Source organism: Spermophilus citellus (genome assembly GCF_964194105.1).
Source record: "Spermophilus citellus genome assembly, chromosome: 6".
NCBI classification, from domain to species: Eukaryota; Metazoa; Chordata; class Mammalia; order Rodentia; family Sciuridae; genus Spermophilus; species Spermophilus citellus.
Window position 1 is genome coordinate 164,834,134 of NC_138187.1, and position 21,242 is coordinate 164,855,375.

General features: G+C 55.9%; 1 protein-coding gene and 1 long non-coding RNA gene across 2 annotated transcripts in view; one reads left to right on the forward strand and one right to left on the reverse strand.

Annotated features, from left to right (window-relative positions):
- Positions 1–2,979: 2,979 nt before the first annotated feature.
- On the reverse strand, positions 2,980–8,284 carry LOC308652426. Its single transcript, XR_014022790.1, has 3 exons — positions 8,182–8,284; positions 4,789–5,872; positions 2,980–3,257 (listed from the first exon to the last, which is right to left on the reverse strand). It is a non-coding gene; the product is annotated as an uncharacterized lncRNA (long non-coding RNA).
- Positions 8,285–8,375: 91 nt separating this feature from the next.
- The window catches only part of RXRG (retinoid X receptor gamma), a 42,027-nt gene continuing 29,160 nt past the window's right edge, over positions 8,376–21,242 (forward strand). The window contains exon 1 of the mRNA XM_081300265.1: positions 8,376–8,574. Within this exon, the coding sequence (XP_081156391.1) occupies positions 8,526–8,574 (49 nt within the window). The 5' untranslated portion in view covers positions 8,376–8,525. The remainder of the gene's footprint in view (positions 8,575–21,242) is intronic.

Sequence of the window (21,242 nt, forward strand, 5' to 3'; positions counted from 1 at the left end):
ATGCCCGTTTGTGACCGTGTGGGAGTGGCCAGCTGCCATCTCCCAGGTGTTGTGGTCACAGAGGTGCAGGACTGTGGTTTATTTAGGGGCAAGCCCTTCTTACGACCTGACGATCACAGCACAGAGCAGGGTGTGCTTCGCCAAGCTCTGTCCTGTGATGTCCGCCTGTGGGCCTTCAGAGGGGACGGCACAGTAGCTTTTCCTGACACATAAAGCCCACCCCTGGGAGCGCTTAAATGAAAACCACGTCAAGTATGATGGACACTTGCTCTTGTGTAAATATAGCTCTCATGGCCTTCGGGTCATGCCGAGGCTAATGGTGGACGTGTGAACGTCTGCATCTGCCCTGCCCTGTTCAGCTGCTGCCCTGATGGTCAGCCTCCTGCTGTCACTGGGTGGTATATTTGGAGCCTCTGCCCCAAGAGTGAGTGGGATCTGGAAATAGACTGGTTTTCTGTGTGACAGGGCCACCGCCTCCAAACCCACACCTGAGTGTGCACAAGTCCGCGGCTGGGGCCAGCGCCGTGGTCAGTCTCCACAGAGTCCGAGCAGCAGGTGTGGCCTTGGGCCGGCTGTGCTGAGGACCCCCTTCCTCCTTGTCAGGGACTGGAGCAGGTGTCCCTGAGCCCCAGGACTGTCTCCTGTGGGCGAGGGCTCTGGGTCCGAGGGCCCTCATCTGCCCTGTGGCTCCTCTCCAGAGAGGACCAGACATTTCCCCGGGCGCGTGAATCTTCTCGTCAAGATCGCCGTTCTGTGTCCTGGGAGCTCCCGTGGGCATCGCAGCTGTGGCGGGTTGCTCACCACAGGGAGGGTTCCGTGATCTTCTTGTAGCCGGGGAACAAGATCTGGGGACACCTACGAGATCCGCCCTCCACCTCGAGGATTTATGGCAACGTGGGTCTGTGGAGAGTCGTGTCAGGGGTCTCGAGCCCGAAGCCCACGGCTCCGGAACAGCGGGCAGGGAGTTGCCCTATGGGTGATGTCTGCCTCGGGTCCACTGACAGGCATTTACCAGACTCGCTGTGTCCAGGCCTTGGGTGGGGTAGGGCCAGTGAGGGCCGTGCCTGTACCCGAGCAGACTCCAGCTCAGCAGCCAGACAAGGTTCAAAGGGAGATGACTCAGTGCAGGTTGGATGCTGTTGTTGGACCAGGTGGAAGGGTTACCTGCTGAGAGGGAAGATGGACGGAGGACGGGCCTTAGAGGAGTGAGAGTCGGACAGCAGAGGGTGGGGTGGGCACCAGCCCCCTGAGCACGCCGTGCCAGCCAGCCTGAGCCGGCGTGGGCTGCGGTGTCTGCGCCGCAGATGGCCACAGCCACCACCTCCCCTGCTCAGCCAGAGCTTCCTGGGCTTGGGAGCCGGCAGAGCGTGTTGAGAGCCACAGCCGAAAGGGCCCCAGCAAACTTCCAGCTGCCAGCAAACTTTCAGACTGCCGGCTGATGATTGGTTCACAGCGGCCCCAGCAACTTCTAGCTGATTGGCTCCTCTGCGGTGATGCTCATTGGGGGACTTCTTTGGCTCCGCCCATGCGACCCAGCCAATCGGCCTCAAGAGCAGGAGGAGGGGGGAGGTTGAGAGGCTTGTGGGAAGCCGGTGGTGGCAGTTGGGCTCTGAGGGTTTTTCCTGAGGAGCTGTGTGGTTTGGCCTGTGTGGTTCTAAAATAAAGTTCCTTTCTTTTGACAAGTGGCTCCTGATTGTGCCCAGCAGACTGCGGCAGGAGCGGATCTTGTTGGCTCCTTGGAGTCCCCCTGGGCAGCTGTTTCTCTGTGGCAGGCCCTTCCTGGCCTCTCCTTCCTCAGGTCAGTGCTGCTCAAGCTTGGACACCCAGCAGCCCCCTGGGGTTTTGAGGCTGTTGTGGCCTCCACCCGAGACCAAGCCGTGGTCTGGAGGTGACCCAGGCTTCGGGACCTCCTGAAGACTCCTGGTGGTCCGGGATCAGGCCAGTTCTCAGACGGTTTCCTGAGAGGTGAACAACTCAGTGGGCTGTGTCCCCATGACTGGACCCATTACCTGACACAAACACCAGTCAGTTCCTAGGCCACAGTGGCACCTGAAGACACATTTTAGGTGACAGGAAGTGGCCCTGCTTCTGGTGACAGCTGAGCCAGTTCTAATGTGAAGCCAATTCGTCTGCCCTCACGGCTGCCCTTAGGGTATCTCAGTCACGGAGGCTGATGGACGGCACTGACCCCATGTGGGCCTGTCCATACACGAGTGTGGCTTCAGGAGGATGTGGAGACCGGCTGTGAGCACTGCTGGGACCTGGGAGCAGGTCGCTCCCTGCCCTGGCCAGCGCCCTGGCTGGCCTCGGAGCTCCCAGCATGGCAGCTGACCCTTCACCCCTGCGCTGGGCGTGGTCCTCCGTGTTAGGTGCTGTGCTTTAGGGGCCACAGAAACCCCTCAGACCGCGTTGCCATCCTGGTGTTTCCAGCCAGGAAGCGGCTGCCTCAGGTGCATCCACGTGACCTACAGAGGAACACGTTTAGGGACAAGAGTGGTCCCCCAGACAATGGGGGTCCAGAAGGGGGAGAGCCGCCACCTGGGGCCACCCAAAGGTGGCCTGGCGCACCCTCCCCACCTTCCTGCTTCCCTCCGGGTTGGACCTGACTCGTCCTTTAGGTCCCAGTGAGTTGCTTCGCCTAAGAAGCCGGCCCTGCCCTTCTGTCTGTGGTGTCCCTGAGCCTGTCCACTTGGTGTCCCTCTAGCACCTCCCATGGTTTATGCCCACGTACGTGCTGAACGTCCTTCTCTGCCGCAGTCTGGCTGGGCACAAAATCACGAGCCACTCAAGCAGGAACAAACTTTATTTCCAAATTCCCCCGAACACCACCCACACGGCCCTTTCAGGGACACCACACACCAACCGGAACTCCCCCTCCAATTCCTCCGCCGTCCACCAGGCTCCTGGAACTCAAGGGGCACTCAATGGGTGGGCGGGCTGCCCGAGGCAGTAGGAGCCGCCCTATTGCCGGACAGCAGGGGTCCATATACAACTGAATACACAGCCTGTTTCAATCCAGCATCATCCAGTCACAGCGATTATACACAGCTGAACTTAATTATCATCATCTTAATGGCTCGCTGGTGTCACCTCTTAACCACTCCTTCTGGTAATATGCCAGGCGCCATTCCGACTCTGTGGCTCTCAACACTTCTCCTCAGCCTGCGGGGCTCCACTCCACGAGGCGAGGACCATCTCCATCTCTTCCCTCAGGACGTCCCACTGGAGGACAGATGTCAGCGCCCAGTGAGTGCCCGCTGTTAACAGTACAGAGGGAATCAACACGTGGGAGCCGCCTCGCCCCGCCTCGCCCGCACACACCCCCTGGGAGAGGGAGCAGGGTGGGGGCTCCTTGGCAGCAGTCAGAGTCGGGGCCTGGTGTTTATCTTTATTTTAAATTTTTTAAGAATGTAAATATTGAATATTTATTTTTAAAAATTATGAAATTGGGGTGATGTAGGCAGGGAAACCCAGTATTACAGGGAAGAAGAGAGGTAAATTATCATCTTCCTCACTAGGAAGACAGTGATATAAAGAATCAGCAGATAGCAGTACAAATACAGTGTTTAGAAGTCTAGAGACAAGCTGGGCGAGCTGGCACAAGCCTATGCTGCAGCTCCCGGAGGCCGAGGCAGGGGGATCACAAGTTCAAAGCCAGCCTGGGCCACTTCGGGAGACCCTGTCTCAAAATGGAATAAGGAAGTGCTGGGGAGGGATATTGGCCAATTCCTACTGTTGGATTGTGTGCGGGACAAATATGCAACAGCAGACCCGACCATGATAGTGCTACCAACTACAAGGCACCTGGTAAAAATGTGGAACAAACTGGGCCACAGTATTAGGCACTATTGACTCCATTTTCACAAATTAAAAAAGTAAGAAGAAATCCTGGGATGCAGCTCAGGGGTGGAGTGCTTGCCCAGCATGCAGGAGGCCCTGGGTTGAGTCTCCAGTATGAAGTAAGAGAGGGAGGGAGCCAGAGAGGGAGGAGAAAGGAGAAGTCTGGAGATGACCAGCAGGAGTCCCAGTAGGAAGAGAGGACGTGAGGGCCTCTGGGGAGGGGGCAGGTGAGTGCTATTTTTCTTCTATTAAGTTTTTTACTTATTCTTCTTTCTACATATTTTTTGGTGCCTTATAGTTGTACATAATGGTGTTTTTTTTTTTTTTTTTGCACCAGGGATTGAACTCAGTGGCACTTGACCACTGAGCCACGTCCCCAGCACTATCCAGCACTATTTTGTATTTTTTTATTTAGACACAGGGTCTCACTGAGCTGCTTAGCACATCGCTTTTGCTGAGGCTGGCTTTGAACTCACTGTCCTCCTGCCTCAGCCTCCTGAGGATTTGCTGTTACATACTGTGCCTGCACACGACATAGCAACAAGATCACTTGGCCAGTACCCCTCCCCAGAACTCCCTTCTTCCTCCTCTCTTCCCACCCCTGGGCCTGGTTTTTCTACCCATTCTGTCATTGTCTAGTTGTGAGACAATATCCCAAACCCAACTTGTTAGAGTAACTGTCTTCTCTGACTGCACAGCCTTGCGTCAGATTCCTCACTTATAAATTGAGATAATAGAACCTGTCCTGGTTTTGTCTAATATCTGGGAAAACATGTTGGAACATCATAACTGTTATACAGGCAAAGGACTACAAAACAAAAAACTGTGACCCGCAGCATCAGTGCAGAGATACTTTGATCTAATTCTGTATCCAGTGTTTATTGGCAACTGTCAAATGAATGGTTTTGGTTTTTCATTGTGTTTGCTGCCCATGCTGTTTCAACTCACCGCTGGTCAGGCAGACAATGAGCGAGGCAGAGGCCAGGCTGCACTCTTGGGTTTCAGCGTGAATACAAGGCCGAGCAGGTACGCCTCTGTCCTTGACTCCAGGCACTGCTCAGGTCTTCAGTGAAAGCTGAACATGTGAGAGGACCAGATCCTTCCCTCCACGAGAAGCCAGCCCAGAGTGCTGTGCAGGAATTCCTAATTCCTGCTATGGACAGGAGCATGTGGTCCTTCCTAATGCGCATCCAGCAACAGCTGGAGACACGGGGCCCCCAGTGAGCGCAGTTGTCTGGGAAGGGCTTAGCTAGAAATAGCAGCCAGTTGGAAGAACGTCATGATGTCAGTGATGACCTCAGACAGGACACAGTGGTGCCCGGCAAGGAATGTGCACCAAAGAGGAACGCCACATTCAATTTTTCTTCAACTTTGGCAAAGCTTTGGTTCCTTACAGGATGTAAACTATGCGGAAGGTATCACCGGAGGGCATGCTGGGGAGCACTTCAGTATGTTGTTTTTGGCATATTATAAGTATACCAAGCAGTTTTGATACAAAAAAATATATATCAAACACCTGTTGGCACTTTTTGGGGGGCAGGGATAGTGGGAATTGAACTCAGGGACACTCAACCACTGAGCCACATCCCCAGTCCTATTTTATATTTTATGTAGAGACAGGGACTCTACTGTTGCTGAGGCTGGCTTTGAACCTGCAATCCTCCTGTCTCAGCCTCCAGAGCCACTGGGATTTCAGGCAGTGCCACTGTGCCTGGCCTATTGGCACTTTTATGGGGGAAAAATCCTACATAATACACTATCGCCATCTTTGAAGACAAGACATATTCAAAGGAAAGACAGAAACTGTTCAGCTCCAGTGCACTGGGACACCTCAAGGCCACGTGTGTTAAGAGGCAGCTGAACACACTGGATGATGAGTTTTGTCCGACTTTGGCAGGGGGACGGTTTTGTGTGTGTCATGGTGGGAACTGAGCAGGGGGGCTTTGACAGGTGGGAAGAGGAAAGGAGTGTGAACACCAAGCTGAAGGTGGAGAGAAGGTCTCATGCTCCACAGCAGACGCCGCAGCTGGACCTAAAGGAACCAAGAACGCACCAACTCTTGGCATTTACCACTCAAAGAAATGGCGCAGAATGGTGCAGTGTAAAAATGCAGACCACACCCCTGGAAACCTGGCAAGGCTGCTCAAGGTCGAATGCAGAGCGTTGTGGACCTGGGCCTCGTGGCCAGACTCCTGAGTGCATCCTCTCTGTGGAGCTGGAGGGTAAGTGGAGACACAACCCTGAAGCCTTTCCAGGCTGGGTTTAGAAATTTGTTTTTTCTTCTGTGAGGAAAAGAAGCAGACGATGTACCTCACCTAGTGACAGGGAGAACAACCCAACCCACCAGCAGATCATCTTGACATTGACCTTGGATGAGAGTCTGGAGCGGGCATTTCAAAGGATGGGTTTGAGTCCTTGAGTACCTGGAAGAACCCTCACAAGTGCAGAGTCGCCTAAAGCCACTGGAGTAACTCATTTCCCCTGTGACCCGTGCGCAACAGAAAACCGTAGTCTGCACTTCAGGGAGACACAAACTTCAGGTTCCACCAGGAGAAAACGGACAGCGTGGATCAGAATAGGTGGCAGGCAAGTTTGCATCCGCTTTTGAAGTTAAAGGGGATCTTGGGACTCATCTAGCCCTGCCCCGTCCTCTTACAAATGAGAAAAAGGACACAGGTAAGGTAAAGTAAAGTGGTTTAGGCCACCTTCCTTGTCACCGGCACCACCATCTAATCAGCCTGCACATGTTGAGCCGGTGCTATGCACCTGGCATGCTCTAAGGGAACAGGGTGCCCACTCTTACTGCTCACAGTGGCGCTGTGAGGTAACTGAGGCCCAGGGACACCCCACGGCATGAGATGCCCTCGGGCTGTGAGCTGCGGAGACTGGCCTCTGGCTGGCTCTCCCCGTGGGTGCAGCCTCTGCCGCCAGCGACTGGTGAGTGGTACAGCAGAGGCCAGAGGCACCTGCAAGCGGACTTGGCAGTGGTGGGAGCTGCTCCTCTGCCGCCTGTTTCCAGCGTTCTTACCCTGACGTGGATGCTCTGGGGGCGGTGAACGGGGCGGGAAGGAGGAGCCCTGGGCAACAGACAGGACCCAGCAGCCCTGGTGAGGAGCGAATCCCCCGAGTTCCCACTTCAGAGGGACACAGGCCCCTACTGCCCGCAGGCCCCCTGACCAGTCTCCCAAGAATGGAATGAAGAATGCGTATCAAGGGGCCATGGCTTGGGGGCAGGCATGTGCCCTGACACGGGGGCTGCCCCGAGGTGCCTGCGGTGGGCAGAGTTCCTCCTGCAGCACTCCCTCCTTCCTCCTTCCCGCCCGTCCCTGTCACCTTGACTGGGCCTGCTCTGGCCCACCACCCTGCCATCCATGTCCTGTTCGAGCAGGAGATGGCTCGCCCGCAGTGCACCCCTTAGAGCTCATCCGTGACCCTGGCCCTTGGGGACTGTGCTGACAGCACGTCTGCCACTCTGCTGGCACAGTCCCCGGAGGGCAGGGGATAGGCTGTCTGGAAACTGCATCCAAGTCTGGCCAGTCCCTTGCCCACCTTGTGGGGTCTGCAGGCTGTGGTGTGCTTGGAAGCAGGTGACGCCTGCTGCACACAGGCCGGCAAGAGGTGCAAGAGCAGAGAGCAGGAGACGAGGGGCCTGAATTGCAGAGGACCCCACTGTGACAGATCCCATAGGTCCAGGAAGTAGCTGAGGTCCTGAGGACAGAAGCCACGGAGGAGAGCCAGGTTCCAGCTCAGCAGAGAGTGCTTTTGTGGTGAGGACCACAGAGGGCTGAACTGAGATAGTACTGAGCTCCCTGCTCCCAGAGGCATTTAAGAACAGGCCAGCAGCACCTTGTCACAAGGGCTGGACAACAGCCCCGCTATCAGCAGAGCTTAGACCCCCCTCTGCCGACTGGTGCCAGCCCGGGTTGGCGGTGCCCGTGGGCCCCAGAGTGGTCTTTGCATGAGCTGAGTCCATCCCTGGGGACCCTGAGGATGAGAACCACAGCCTGATGCAGCACGGCTTTCCCATCGTTCCCCACGGCTCCCCACGGCTCCGGCAAGCTTCCCTCCTGGGAGCGCAGTCCGGCAGGAGGGCCTGGGTTCCAGTTCTCCACCGCTGGGCCGAGTCCGCTTTTCTGATCGGTGCTCATGAAAGGGCCCTGTTCTCCGGCCCCACCCCCGCCCGTCAGCACCGAGTGCGCGGAGCCGGCGTGGGAACACGCCTCTCCATAAAGCCCCATTGATTTTTGTGGGTGCCAGTGGAGGAAAAGGCGCCCAAAGGGTCTCCCTGGCCTGCCCCTCCCCCTCCTGACCCACTGGGGCGGCCACACGTCGATTGGTTACCGGATAATAGATCGCGCCACCGGCGGGGACCTCTGGGGACGGCTGGGAGCCGAGTCGCAGCACCACCCGCCCGAGTTAATCAAACTAGCAACAGGGTCGGCGGCAGGAGCAGGAGCGCGCGGCTTTACGCGATTACTGACAGGCACCAGCTGCCGCCGCGCGGCGCACCCCGTGGACCTGCGCTCCGGGGGCAGACGCCTGACTAATCCCGCTGGCCCGGCCCTGCTCCGGCGGCTCGGAGGCGATGGCCACTCGCGCGAGCCCAAGTTGAAGCCGCGGGCGGTGCGGAGCCCGAGGGGCGTGATCCTCAGTGGGCGCAGGCGGAGGATGAACTGAGGATCAACATGTACGGGAATTACCCTCACTTCATGAAGTTTCCTGCAGGCTTGGGCGGTGAGTCGGCCGGGCTGGGCTGCGGGACCTGTCCGGGGGGCAGGGAGGACGGAGGGGCCGGTGCCGGGCAGAAGGAGGGCGCCTGGGTTTACACGGAGCTGGGCAGCCGGTGCCCGAGTGCGCGGCCGCACGGGGAGCCAGGGTCCCAGCGGAGGAGACGTTAGCACGCAGCCTGAGGGCTGGGGGCAGCCCATGGACAGCGTCTAGGGGGGACGCTCTGAGACAAAGATCGAGAAGAGCATTGTCATACCCCACATGTTTGTGTGGGGACGCGGCTGGCTCCAACCCCTCATCTCCTCTGGAGCGGGGAAGGTGGGAGTGGGAAGGCTTGGCCCCTGTCACCGTGGTTCCAGTTGAAAGAGGCTTTCACTATAATTGGATTTTCAAAAAGAAAACAGCCCTGTAACTTGCCACTCTTCTCCCTTTGACTTGCTAATGGCTCCTCTCTTCCCCCTGCCCACCCCCATTCCTTAGCGAGGCTGCCGCTGCCCCTCTGGGGGGTCAGCTCTGGGGAGGGGGTCGGGGCTCTCACAGGAGGCAACAGGCGAGCTGAAGACTCCAGGGGCCACACCAGGCGGGGCAACCCGGGCACTCTTGCAGAAGCTTCCGGAGACTGGGTGCACGGTCTTCCTCCAGGCCCAGGCACACCCCTGCGAAGGGTCTCTCATTCAGGGACAGCCTCCCAGTTCCGCCAAGGGACCAACAGCTGACCAGCTGGTCTCTCCGGTCAGAGCGACAGGCGGTGGCACATAGCTGGCATCTGGGAGCCAAGAGGGAGCTTTCCCCTTATGGATCTGGGCGCCAGGACAGACATTTTTGTAAGGTCTTGAGAACTGAAAAGTTCCTGCCCCCTGCCCTCCTCTGGACAGCTGGTTCACCAGCAGACGGGACCCAGCCCACTTTGCAGGGTGGACGTGGCCCCTGACCTGGGGTAGTAGCCTGGGGCGTTGCTCATTCCTTCAGGCAAGCACGGGGTCCAGCCCTGGGAGGACCGACTGAGGAGGCCTGTGTGCCTCCCAGGCTGGGGCAGCTCTGAAAGTGAGCAGCATGGCATGCGCCCGCCCCGTGGGAGGCAGCCTCCTCTTATCCCTGCCAGTCTGAGACCTGGGAGTGTGGAGGCCAGTTCTGTGTCCTGGACACTTGGTCTAGTTTTTCGATGGACTTTTCCTCACTGCCTCTCAGCCGGGTCCAGAGCTCAGGCTTTCTTCCCCTGGGCTTCTCTGAGTCTGACTTATCCTCAGGCAGATTCTTGAGCCCGCCAAGGCCCCTTGATCCTGCAAGGCAGTGGAGGTGAGAAAAAGGGCCAAGTATATAGGTATAGGAGAGGAAGCCCACTCTAGACCCCTGGGGCTGCCGGGGACCTGAAACGTTAGCCTCCAGGGCTGCAGAGACTGCCCTGTCCTTTTGTCCTTTAGATGTGTAATCCCAGACTTGTGGAAGTCAGGGACCAGTCTGGGACCACAGAGGGTTGAGTTGCAGAAAAGCCTCTCACAAACTTATGATGCTATTGCTTTAAATTGATGTAGTAAAGGGAAAGAGGGGGGGAGGGGAAGGGAGGGAGGAACAGAGAGAGAGAGAGGAAGGGAGGAAGGAAGGGAGAGAGAGAGAGAGAGAGAGGAAGGGAGGAAGGAAGGGAGAGAGAGAGAGAGAGAGAGAGAGAGAGAGGGAGGGAGGGGAAGGGAGGGAGGAAGAGGGGGGGGAGGGACTGCTGAGTCTGGTTCCCAGATTTTCACTTACTTAGCTGTGTGACCTTAGGCAAGCTCCGGACCTTTCTGGGCCTTACTGACTTCCTCTCTAAAATGGGATTCAGCATTGCAGCCTTGGTTTGGGGGGAGTGTGAGGGGAGCTGGCCCTGGGGGAGGGCTGCTGCAGAGCCATCCATACATTGGTGTCAGGTTTCCATTCCTTCCGTCCCACTCACATACAAACAAGCAAACAAATGTAAAAGCAGACACTGTAGAATAATGAAACAGGGATCTGGAAAAATACAATTCAATCCTCATCTTTTGACCCACATATTTTGTGGCTCAGATTCTCATAGTTGTGGGGCTCCAGTGTTTGCTGCAATGAGGTTTCAGAGAGCAGACACAAGGTGCAGCCTCAAGAAGCAGTTTTGCGCCCCCAGGGCAGGAGGGAAAGGCCTTGCGGGCTGTTGGAGGGCTCCTGGAGGCAGTCCTCCCTGACCCCCAGGGGGAGGATGGTCATCTTGTTTGGGTCTGTGGATATTTTCCATTTTGTTTGCATGCGCCAGTCAAGAGGAGGCTAAACACAGACCCAAAGGTCTCCACCCCAGGTCAGGGAGGCCTGAGGCCTTGCAGAGCTGAGGAGGGGGACAAGGCCTGTGGCAGGCCCGGGGTGCTGAGGACAAGAGCAGAGGTCACCTGCAGCCTCTCACCACCCTTGCCCTCATGCTGCAAGCTGTGCTGTGCTCCTGATGACCTGGTGGAGAGCTCCTGCCCGGGCCACACACGCAAGGGGAGCCACAGAGGAACCCTGTGAGAATCCCCGGGGAAGCAAAGTCACCCGTGGAGGTAACTGGGCTGTGCTTACCAGGTGCCCCAGAATCACCCACCGACCACCCAGAGACGGGTCAAGGTGGCCCGAGGCTCGTTGGTGCTGGTGCCCACACTCCCCACTCAGCGCCTGCCTGATGGTGGGGAGCCTCTCTCCTCTGCGGCTACATCGGGGCTGCTTGGTAAGACACCTGCTCTCCTGGGGCCAGGCAGTGCCTGTAGCCCCACTCCAATAGTGCCCCAGGGCAGAAGGCGGTCAGCAGAGGGGCCGGCCTTGCTTCCTTAATCAGCATCCTGAAACACAAACACTGGCCCTGAGCACTTGGCCAGCCAGCGTCTCCACCTCAGTCCTCAGCACAGCCCCAGGAGCAGGCAGGATCACCATCCTTCCTGTGGTCCCGTTCAGGAGGACGGCAGGGCAGCGAGAGGCACAGAACTTCAGCCAGGCCTCCGAGTAGAAATGGCACAACCCAAGATGGGGACCCGGCAGGCTGGCTGGAGGCTGTGCTCTGCTGAGCCACCTCTCAGTGCTTCTGTGGGTGACATGCTTGCTCTGCAAAGCTGGGTCAGTGGGGTGCCCCTGGGGGTCTGCAGCTCCCATCCAACCACAGGATCCGTCCTCAGCGCTGCACACACAGTGGCCTGGCACAGAGACGAAGCAGAGGAGCCAGGAGCTACCAAGGAGCTACGGTGACCTCGCAGAATTCCACTGATGTGCATGAGTCCTCCTTGACTCCCAGGGAGGTCAGGACCCTCTTCCACCTGGGGACAGCTGCAGCGGAGGGTCGGACGGCAGTGCCGGCTCACACGCGTGTGCGCAGGCCTGTGTTGCTACAACACACCTCTCCCTCCGCAGATGTGTGGGTGGTGAACTGGAACATACCTTGGGCGTAAGGGTTTATGTAGGAAGGAGTGACTGTTTATGAGATTTAGGAAGGAGCATATTTAGTATAAACTATTTTCTGAAACATTTACAATCTTACAAGAGAGGAGAGCTGAGGCCCAACTGAAAGGAGGATCGCGCCACAGAGTCCAGGTGGCCTGCCTTCTCCTTCCCTCTGCTGTGGCTTCTGGATCTGTGAACTTTGCTACCAGCCCTGGTGTCTGGCTGGCGAGGAAGATGGCGTTTGCTCTTGTTTTAGGAAACCAGAGGACACAGAGGCCCAGGGAATGGAAGTCTGTTTTTCCAAACGCCTGGGCTTAGGTGGCTCTCACGGGCCAACTCAGTTTGGGCTCAATGATCCTCCCAAAAGAGTGAAAAACAGCGGTTAACATTTATTGGGCACCTACTGTTTGCCAAGCACTCCAGGGACTGGTGCTCATCTCATTTAACATGCACATGGGAGGTCAGACTCTGTCACCACCGTCCCCATGCACCGACGAGGACCCCATGCACCGATGAGGATGAGGACGTAGAGCAGGGAGGCTGAGCCTCTGCCCAGGAGACCTCACTGGTGAGGAAGGGCCGCTCCAGCCTGGGCAGTCTCAGCCAGGCCGGCCGGGCAGAGCCCCAGACCCTCCCCAGGGGCTCCGTATCCCTGCACTCCTCACGCCCGCCCACGGTCCCTTTGTCTTTGGAACACAGGTAATTGCTGAAAAGGGACAGACACTGGCGAGCGCTGGGCCCTCCACAAGGCTGGGCGCTTTCCCAGTTGGACGGCGCCTTGTGTTAACAGACAGAAACCCGTTCCCGCCCTGCCCGGTGCTCAGTCTCCTGGGAAGGGCAGGCGGACCTCTCAGGCTGTGCTCCAGGAGGAGAGTTGCCCCGGGGCCAAGGAGCAGGCTTCCTGACTGCCCTTCCTTGGCAGTGATCCCAGCCCTTCGCTCTGACCCGTGTGGCCTGCTCCCTGTTGGGAGCTGAAGTTGCAGAGCTGGACAGGGCCTGTGGTCTTCTGGTCTGACCCATCGGTTACAGGTAACCACACTTGGGAAGGCAGATGGGCTCACCCAGGACTTGTGGCTGTTCTCGGTCCTCAAACTGGATTCTCCTGGTCCTCTTGGGGCCACCTGAGGTGACAGGAAGAGGAGCAGGGGCTGAGCCGCAGACAGTCCCAATGCCCCCCACGGGGACTAAACTTCTAAAAGCCTGGACGACTGTGAACACGTAATAAAGCTTGCTCTCTTTCTGTGAAAATGTGGCGGCTGGTGTTAAATTCAGCCAGAGTTCCGCCTGTCGGCTTTGTCTAGAGGAGGCTGCCGCTTCTCAGTGTGCCACCAGCGCTCTGCGGATGCTGCAAAGTAGAGGGAATGGTGCTCTATGGGGGCCGTCTCAGAAAACCCCACTTTAGCAAATTCTCCCTGGACAGAGCTCAGGGGCCTTTACCAGGAACCTCCAACCTGTGATTCTCAGGAGACTGGGGCCCCAGGCCAGGGACCTGGATGTCAAGGACGGAGAAGTCCGTGATCTTCAATTCAAAAGGCTCCTATGAGAAGTCGGGTGGGGGGGGGGACTGCCTAACAGACATCTGGGGTGTTTTCTCCCAGGCTGGTGGCCTGGGGTCCTTCTGTGCCTCGGCACCTCCCTTGTCCCCTGTTCACTTTGCCTGTCACCAGTGTCGTGTGGAAGCCCCCTCCTGGAGGGTATGGCGCATAGAGCTGCTGTGCTTGGTCAGCCCCAGCAAGGTGGGAGCCCAGGAGAAGGCCCGCGGGGACCCCTGCCAGCCGCTTACTGGCACGGTGTGCCAGGCTGTGCGGATGTCTTGACTGGCGAGTCCTTGCCCTGCAGGAGTGCAGAGATGGGCTGCCATAAGAAGCCCCCAAACATCTGGGAATTAATGACTTGTGACATTTTTTCTCGGGGTGGGTGTGAGTAGATCCAGAGAAGTTCGGTCTTGGGGATCCAGAACAGACAAGGCTGTGTACATCACCCAAAGGGAATGTCACCGCAGGAGGTGGCTCATGGCGCTGTAGGACGGTGTGGTGTTCAAGGACTCCAGCACTGAGTGCCTCCTGGGCACGTCTCGGTGGCCCAGTGGGCACAGGGGGTGCCAGCACGTGAAATGGGTGCAGAGGGACAGGCAGTTCCTCTGAAGGGGACCCCCAGGTGCCTCTTGTTTGTTAGCAACGGCATCCCGTTCATCTGCACCAGCCAGCCTTGTGACCTGGTCCTGGGTGGGAAAGGGGCGCACAGGCGAAGGCAGGCACCGCGAGAGGCTGGACTCGGGTCCTGGGTCGCAGTAATTCAGGGCAAGCTCTGCGGTCCTGCTGAACCTGCTTCCTGTCTGTCTGAAGGGGCTGAGTCCTGCTCTGCGGATCACTCCCAGGCAGACTGAGGTCTGTGTGCAGCTGCAGCCTCCAGGGAGGGTCTGCTTGTCTGCCGTGCTGAACTTGGGGCCAGGCACAAAATCAGCATCCAAAAAATAGTTTGATTAAATCAGTACCAGTAATTGCCATGGAAATAATAGCACATATTTATAGAGTTCTGTGAGTGTCAGGCATGACATAGTGGCTGGTGTATACTCAGACCTGTGAGCTGAAAGAGCTGGTGATTTTTGTGCTGTGCTGTGTGGCCCTGAGCAAATCTCTCAACCTCCCTGAGATGATTGCCTCTTCTATGAAATGAGATGGTCCTTTAAGTCCTAAAAGTCCGATTTCTAAACAAAAACAATATGGGCTTATTAATTTATAGCATAATTAATTTGGAATTGTGACTAAACGGGTCATGGTATTAACTAGTTTGTATTTGCTCATTCACAAAAAATAATAAGGAAAAAAGGTTGTTAAGCAGCTGAGATGATCGGAGAGGTGTTGAGCCCATTTAAGGTGCATCTGTTTTCAACAATTTAGAAAGCATAGTAGGAGCGTCATTAGCATATTAACGGGGTGTTAATTACAAAAGAGTCTTTTAAAGCAGGTTTTATAAAATCCCCACTTAGTAACCATTAGCTTGTGGTACTTGAAACACAAACTATTCAGTGGGTTACTTAGAAGTAATAAAATTCTAATTTAAAAGTAATCTGCCAACTTGTCACGAATTTAGACTGATTTTTCTCTCAATTGATCCAAATGAGTGAGGTTTTGCTATAATTATATATAATGCTAGTAATAATGAGGCCGATTATCAATCTTTCCCTGCTTTTCACTACCTCGTCATTACAGATTTTAGGGGAGGGGCAGGGAGTAGGAGAGGGGAGTGAGGGCAGGGGGTGGGGAGGGGGAGAAGAACAAATGCCCCCCCCCAGCACCGGGGATGCACCCCTTCAGCTGTCCTGGGGCCACAAGGGTCCAGGCAGAACCGTCCTGTGCACCACAAGGGTCCAGGCAGAACCGTCCTGTCCACCACAAGGGTCCAGGCAGAACCGTCCTGTGCGCCACAAGGGTCCAGGCAGAACCGTCCTGTGCGCCACAAGGGTCCAGGCAGAACCGTCCTGTCCGCCACAAGGGTCCAGGCAGAACCGTCCTGTGCGCCACAAGGGTCCAGGCAGAACCGTCCTGTGCGCCACAAGGGTCCAGGCAGAACCGTCCTGTCCGCCACAAGGGTCCAGGCAGAACCGTCCTGTCCGCCACAAGGGTCCAGGCAGAACCGTCCTGTGCGCCACAAGGGTCCAGGCAGAACCGTCCTGTCCGCCACAAGGGTCCAGGCAGAACCGTCCTGTGCGCCACAAGGGTCCAGGCAGAACCGTCCTGTGCGCCACAAGGGTCCAGGCAGAACCGTCCTGTCCGCCACAAGGGTCCAGGCAGAACCGTCCTGTCCGCCACAAGGGTCCAGGCAGAACCGTCCTGTATACCACAAGGGTCCGCTGGCAGCTGGCTCAGCTGGTCCAGAGGGCCTGGGCACAGGGCATCAGCCCAGAGCTGATGCCCGCAAAGACTCCGGGGAGGGGCCGGGCCTCCTCACTCTCCACCTCGTTCCTTTATTTTCCACATTGAGAAAGCCAGGAAGGGCCCTGGCCACAGAGAAGGCCCCTCCTAAACCGGCTTCCACTCTGGCCGCCCCTCATTGGAGACTGATGGCTCGAATCTGTTTTCCACCTGTGTTCAGATGCAGAGCTTCGCATCTCCAGAACAGGTCTCAGTACCTCCCCGTCCAGTCTCAGGATGGCCGTGCAGCCAAACTCTCACGGGAAAGTGCTTGGAAAACGCTGATAGCAGTTCAGGTACAAGAAATGCCAATCGACAACCCTAGCGTCTGGCTCTTTTACAGAGGGGTGGGGGTTAGCCAGGGCAGGCTCTGCATTGTGATGGGCTAGTGCCAGGATGGGCCGTTCTGGCCAGAAAGGCTCAGGGCTGGATCCTCAGGCCAAGAGTCGGGCTGGCGAGGGCAGGAAGGGCTGTGGGGTCACCGCGGGAGGTCAGAGTCACAGCGCCAAACGTGCTGCGGTTCCTGGACTCAAAGACACGTGCCCCGGTTACGAGCCACATTCCTTTTGGCCAGTCACTCTTGTCTCTGGATTTTGCCTCTGTACAGTGAGGGCAACAGGAGCAGCCAAGTCCAGCCTGTGGCGAGAAGCGGGTTAATGTGTGTGGTCGGGGCCTCGGGCTGCTGCCAGTTGCTCAGTAACACTAGCTAGGCTGTTGATGCTGCTACTCAGCGGAGGAGATGACATAAAAGTGTCAATTAAAGTCCTTCATGGGGTGGGTGGACCTGCTGACGACGCTTGCTCAGCAGTCTCTGTTATGTCAAGAGCTTTGTAATGTTGTGAACAACCAATAAAAAAAAAATTCAATATGCTTGTATTCATTCTAGAATTTTGAAATTGTGTTAAGAGGCTTCAAATAAAGAAAAATACATTTCTGTAAAAAAAAATAAATCCACATTTCTTAGTGAAAAAAAAAAAAAAAGCCAAGGAGAGGAAGGACACGTGAGTTTCCTTAGACAAAGAACAAGCCAGGTGTCTGGGTATGCTGTGATTGTCAAGTATGTGCCACATCTCTCCCCTGGAGGCAGGGAGGCAGGCTTCCACGGGGCCTGTCCCATCCAGAGAGATTGGTGGGCTGGGGCCCCTCGAGGCATGCCGACTTAAGTGGAAAGTCCTGCTCTGAGGAGCACCTGACCCTTCCCTATCCATGGGCTCAGAGTTCCCGTTCCCTCCTGAAGAGGTTGCCAACCACAGAGCACACCCTGCACCCTGGCACAGCAGCCCAGGGTGGACGGCCGCGCCATTCGCTCCCTTGTCGGCCAGTCAGAGGGACTCAGGCTTGACATTTCCCTCCCATTGGCTGGGAGGAGGTTGCTAAGCAACTCCCTCACCTTGGTGGGAATCAGTACTTCTCCTGCCGGCTTCTCTTTCTCAGCAAGTCTCTCTCTCCTCTCCTGTTCTCTTGCTTGCCTGCTTGAGTGAACACTCTCTCTCTCTCTCTCTCTCTCTCTCTCTTCACTTGTTGTTCAGAGATTTCCCAGGGCTTTTGTTCTGATAAACATCAGCAATGTTGATTTCTTATGCGGAGGAGATGTTGATCAGCTCTACATCTAGTTACACACAGTAATCAGCAAACACCATACTGTTCATTAATTTAGTCACCAACTATTCTTTTTTGGTATTCACTGTGTTCCAGACACAGTACTAGGTGCTGTGAGATTGCCATCAGCAAAGGGAGGGAATTCAGGAACATGGCCCCTGGCGGAGCACCAGGAATTCAGAATGGGGATCGGGTGTCAGGGTGAATTATGGGGAGACCCGGGGCTCCCTAGGAGTGGTTGGGCTGGCTGGCATAATGAGGGGCTCTCTGGGCTCAGAGCAGTGGTATTTCTGACCCATTCAGAAAATTCCACATTGTGAACAACTGGTGTGTCTGGAGCAGGGCTTGGCGATGACACCGTAGCTGGGACCCACTCCTCACCTGCGTGAGGCCACTCGTCACACACCCTCGTCTGCTGCGGCCCCATACCACCCTTGTCCTGACCTCACCACACTTACGGGGTAGTGACAGGGACTCCATGGCTGGGCTGCTGGCTTGGGGGCCTTGTGGGCTTCTGAGCCACATGTCTGACTTGATGTGGCGCTGAGGAGCCTCAGCTCACAGAGGCCCCATCTGGAGAGTGGTGACTTGGGTCCCCCGGGGCTTCTGGCCTCAGCCTCCATCGCCTGCTTCTCCACAGCTCGGCCCCGGAGCCTTGGGGCCACAGTGTACACAGGAGCTCTAAGATTCTTGTAGCGTCAGGCACTCTACAGATCCCTGCCCAGGCTTGGCTCCTGAGGACAGGCAGCATCTCAAACTGAAGCTGCCACGTAGCTTGAGCCTCAGTGTGGTCCAGCGGATGACGGCAGGTCCTCGCAAGACGGTTAGATTCAGACGGTCCTGACCTCCGCCTCTGGCACCTCCTTCTTCCCAGCGCCAGGGAGCCGTGTTCACCCAGCGCTCAGGAAGTGTGAGAGCCGGAGGGGAGTGTGCATGCCGCCAAGTGCCAGCTTCCTACTGGGGAGATGAGGCTTGGTACTACAGAACACTTCTCTGGACCTGCTGCCAGGAGAGAGGAGCCCCCTGAGAGACCCCACCAGTTAGGCCATTTTATGAAGCCATCACGGGGGAAAGAGAGTGAAGTCTGCAGACTAGGGAATGTGCCGAGGGCAGGGTCCTCACACACAGGGGACTGGGCTGGGCTGTGTCGGTCCATCCTATTGCTGTGACAAAACACCTCAGACCTGGAAACTTAGGCATAACAGAAAGGTGTCGCCCGGAGTTCTGGAGGCCGGAGGGGCCACAGCAGATTGGGGCCAGAGAGGACTCTGTCTTTGCTTCCAAGATGGAGCCTCTCACCCAGTCCTGAACCCCACCTGAGGGAAGGAGTGAAGCCGGGAACAGCCCCGTGGGGTTGTAAGAGGAAGGGTGGAAGGGCCAGGCAGCTCCCTGGCTCCCTCAGAGGGCCCTCGTGGGTGGAGCCTGGAGGCCTGCTCTCCGCCCACAGGCACCTCGCACACTGCCCTCCTGAGGGTTAAGTCCCAGAATGAGTTTGGAGGGACACACGATCAAGCCATGGCAGAGACCGAGAGTGGACGGGCACAAGAGAGAAGCTGGACTTCAGATTCGGACTTGGCCTGGCCTGGGCTGAGGGACAGGGAGAAACTACTCTGGATCAATCTGCTGGAAATGCCACTAATTCTTAAAAAGGAGCCGCCACTGCAGCTCGGGTGATGCTGCGGGAACCGGTGGACAGTTTTGTGCTCATTTGTAGCTTAAGCAAAAGGCCCGGTGAAGAAAGAGGACAGACCAGGCACCACAGACAAGTGTGTGGAGGACTCGTGGTACCTTGGGACTGGAGGTCGTCTCCACGGGGCTTTGGGAGACTGTGAGCTGCGTCTGCGAGAAGGATCAACTTCCCGTCCAGAGCACTCCAGTTAGAAAAGCCATTGTTCTCCATCTTTTCTAAACGCAAAGCTGTTTATTTCTAACTCCTTGGAGAAGCAAAGTACCAAAGGTCATTTACATGAGATGTAGGTATCCATTTTATTTTTAAAAAATATGTCATAAAACAGCCCACCTCTTCTCAGTCATTGACTTGGCAGAAATTAGCCACATTTAAAAAAACATTTTTTAGATGTCAATGGGCTTTTATTTTATTTATTTATATGCAGTGCTGAGAATCGAACCCAGTACCCCCCACATGCTAGGCAAACGCTCTACCACTGAGCCACCACCAGCCCCAGCCACATTTGTAAGATCCTTAAAAACCAAACTTAAACTTGCTATTTCATCTTCTCCCAATTTGCTATTCTCACCACTGCACTGACAGATTGCCTTAATTTTTATTAATAATAACAGTAACAACCAGGTACTACAAATTTCAGATCACTTTGATGATATCACCTGATTCTGTTTCGAAGCGTCTTGTGAGTTCTTCGTGGTCCCCGTCTGCATATTTCTGTGCAGGGCCCAGGTTTCTCAGACATCATGAATCTGCAGTCTAATTTCCATGATACTTTATACAGAGTATAAAATATACTTGGACTTTTTCTGAAATCAATTTATCATTTTTTAAAAAGCTTAAATAGCTCTCTTCTTAATTCCGTATCTTATTGGTCCATCGTAGCTGTAGGTGATGGTGGGATTTGTCATCACACGTTGGCACTCGCTCACAACAGGACAACATGATTGGCCAGGGTCACTCCCCGCACTTCCCTTCTCCCCTCACATCCCTCCCCACTCCCTTCCGCCTCCTGACCCCCTGTGGACTTTCCTTCTTCCCCTTTCTCCTCTCTGCCTTCCACAGGTGGGGACACATAGAACCTGGACTTCTGAGTCTGGCTTATTCTCTTAACATGATGGTCTCTAGTTCCACTCACTTTCCTGCAATGATACCATCTCATTCTCCCTTATGGCTGATAAACTCCATGGTGCGTGTGGACCACATTTCCTTTATCTGTCCATCTGTGGTAGACACCCAGGCTGATTCCGTAACTTCGCTGTTGCGAATCGTGCTGCTGTAAACACGGTCTGCGTGTTTTGCTGTAGGTGGTGATTGATTCTTCAGGGTAGATGCTGAGGATGGTGCTGCTGGGTCATAGGACGGATCCAGGCCTAGCCTTTGAGTCCCTCCACGCCGACTTCCATAGCGGTTGTACTTACAGCCCAGCCACAGTGTAAACCTGCCCCTTTTCTCCGCATCTTCTTCAGCATTGTTATCTGGTTCTTCGTGATTGCCCCTGGGCCTGGTAGGAGATGAATCTCGGGTAGTTTTGATTTGCATTTCCCTAATTGCTAATGACATTGACACTTTTTCATCTGTTTGTTGGCCATTTATGTTCTTTTTGGGAAGTGTCAGTTTGGTCACTTGCCCATTCAATAGCTACCTTTAGGAAGGCCAGTCACTTGCTACCAACATAGGGACCCTCCCCTCAAACAACCCTGAAGCTCTTGGGGTTTTTAAGGTCTGGCTCACCCCCCTGTCAGGGTGGTACAGGTGCTGCTGCCCGCCTTTCTGTGCTAGGCTTGGGGCCAGGCCCTGCGCTTGACCCTGGGGGCCAGAAGTGAAGGCCCAGCTCCTGATAGCCAGTTAGCACCGAGGACAAGAAGAGGCCCTGCGTGGGGCCTGGAAAGTGCCTCTTCCGATGACCTGCCCTGGGGAGTGTCCAGTCAGGGCTGGCTCCCAGTCACCTGTCCCTGTCTCCGAAGCCCACTCAGGTCTGGTGAGCCTCTTCCACGTCACCTCCCAGGCCTCAGAAGAGCCCAGAAGGCTCTGTGCAAACCAGCAAGGCTCCTGGCTTGAGGTTTTGGAAG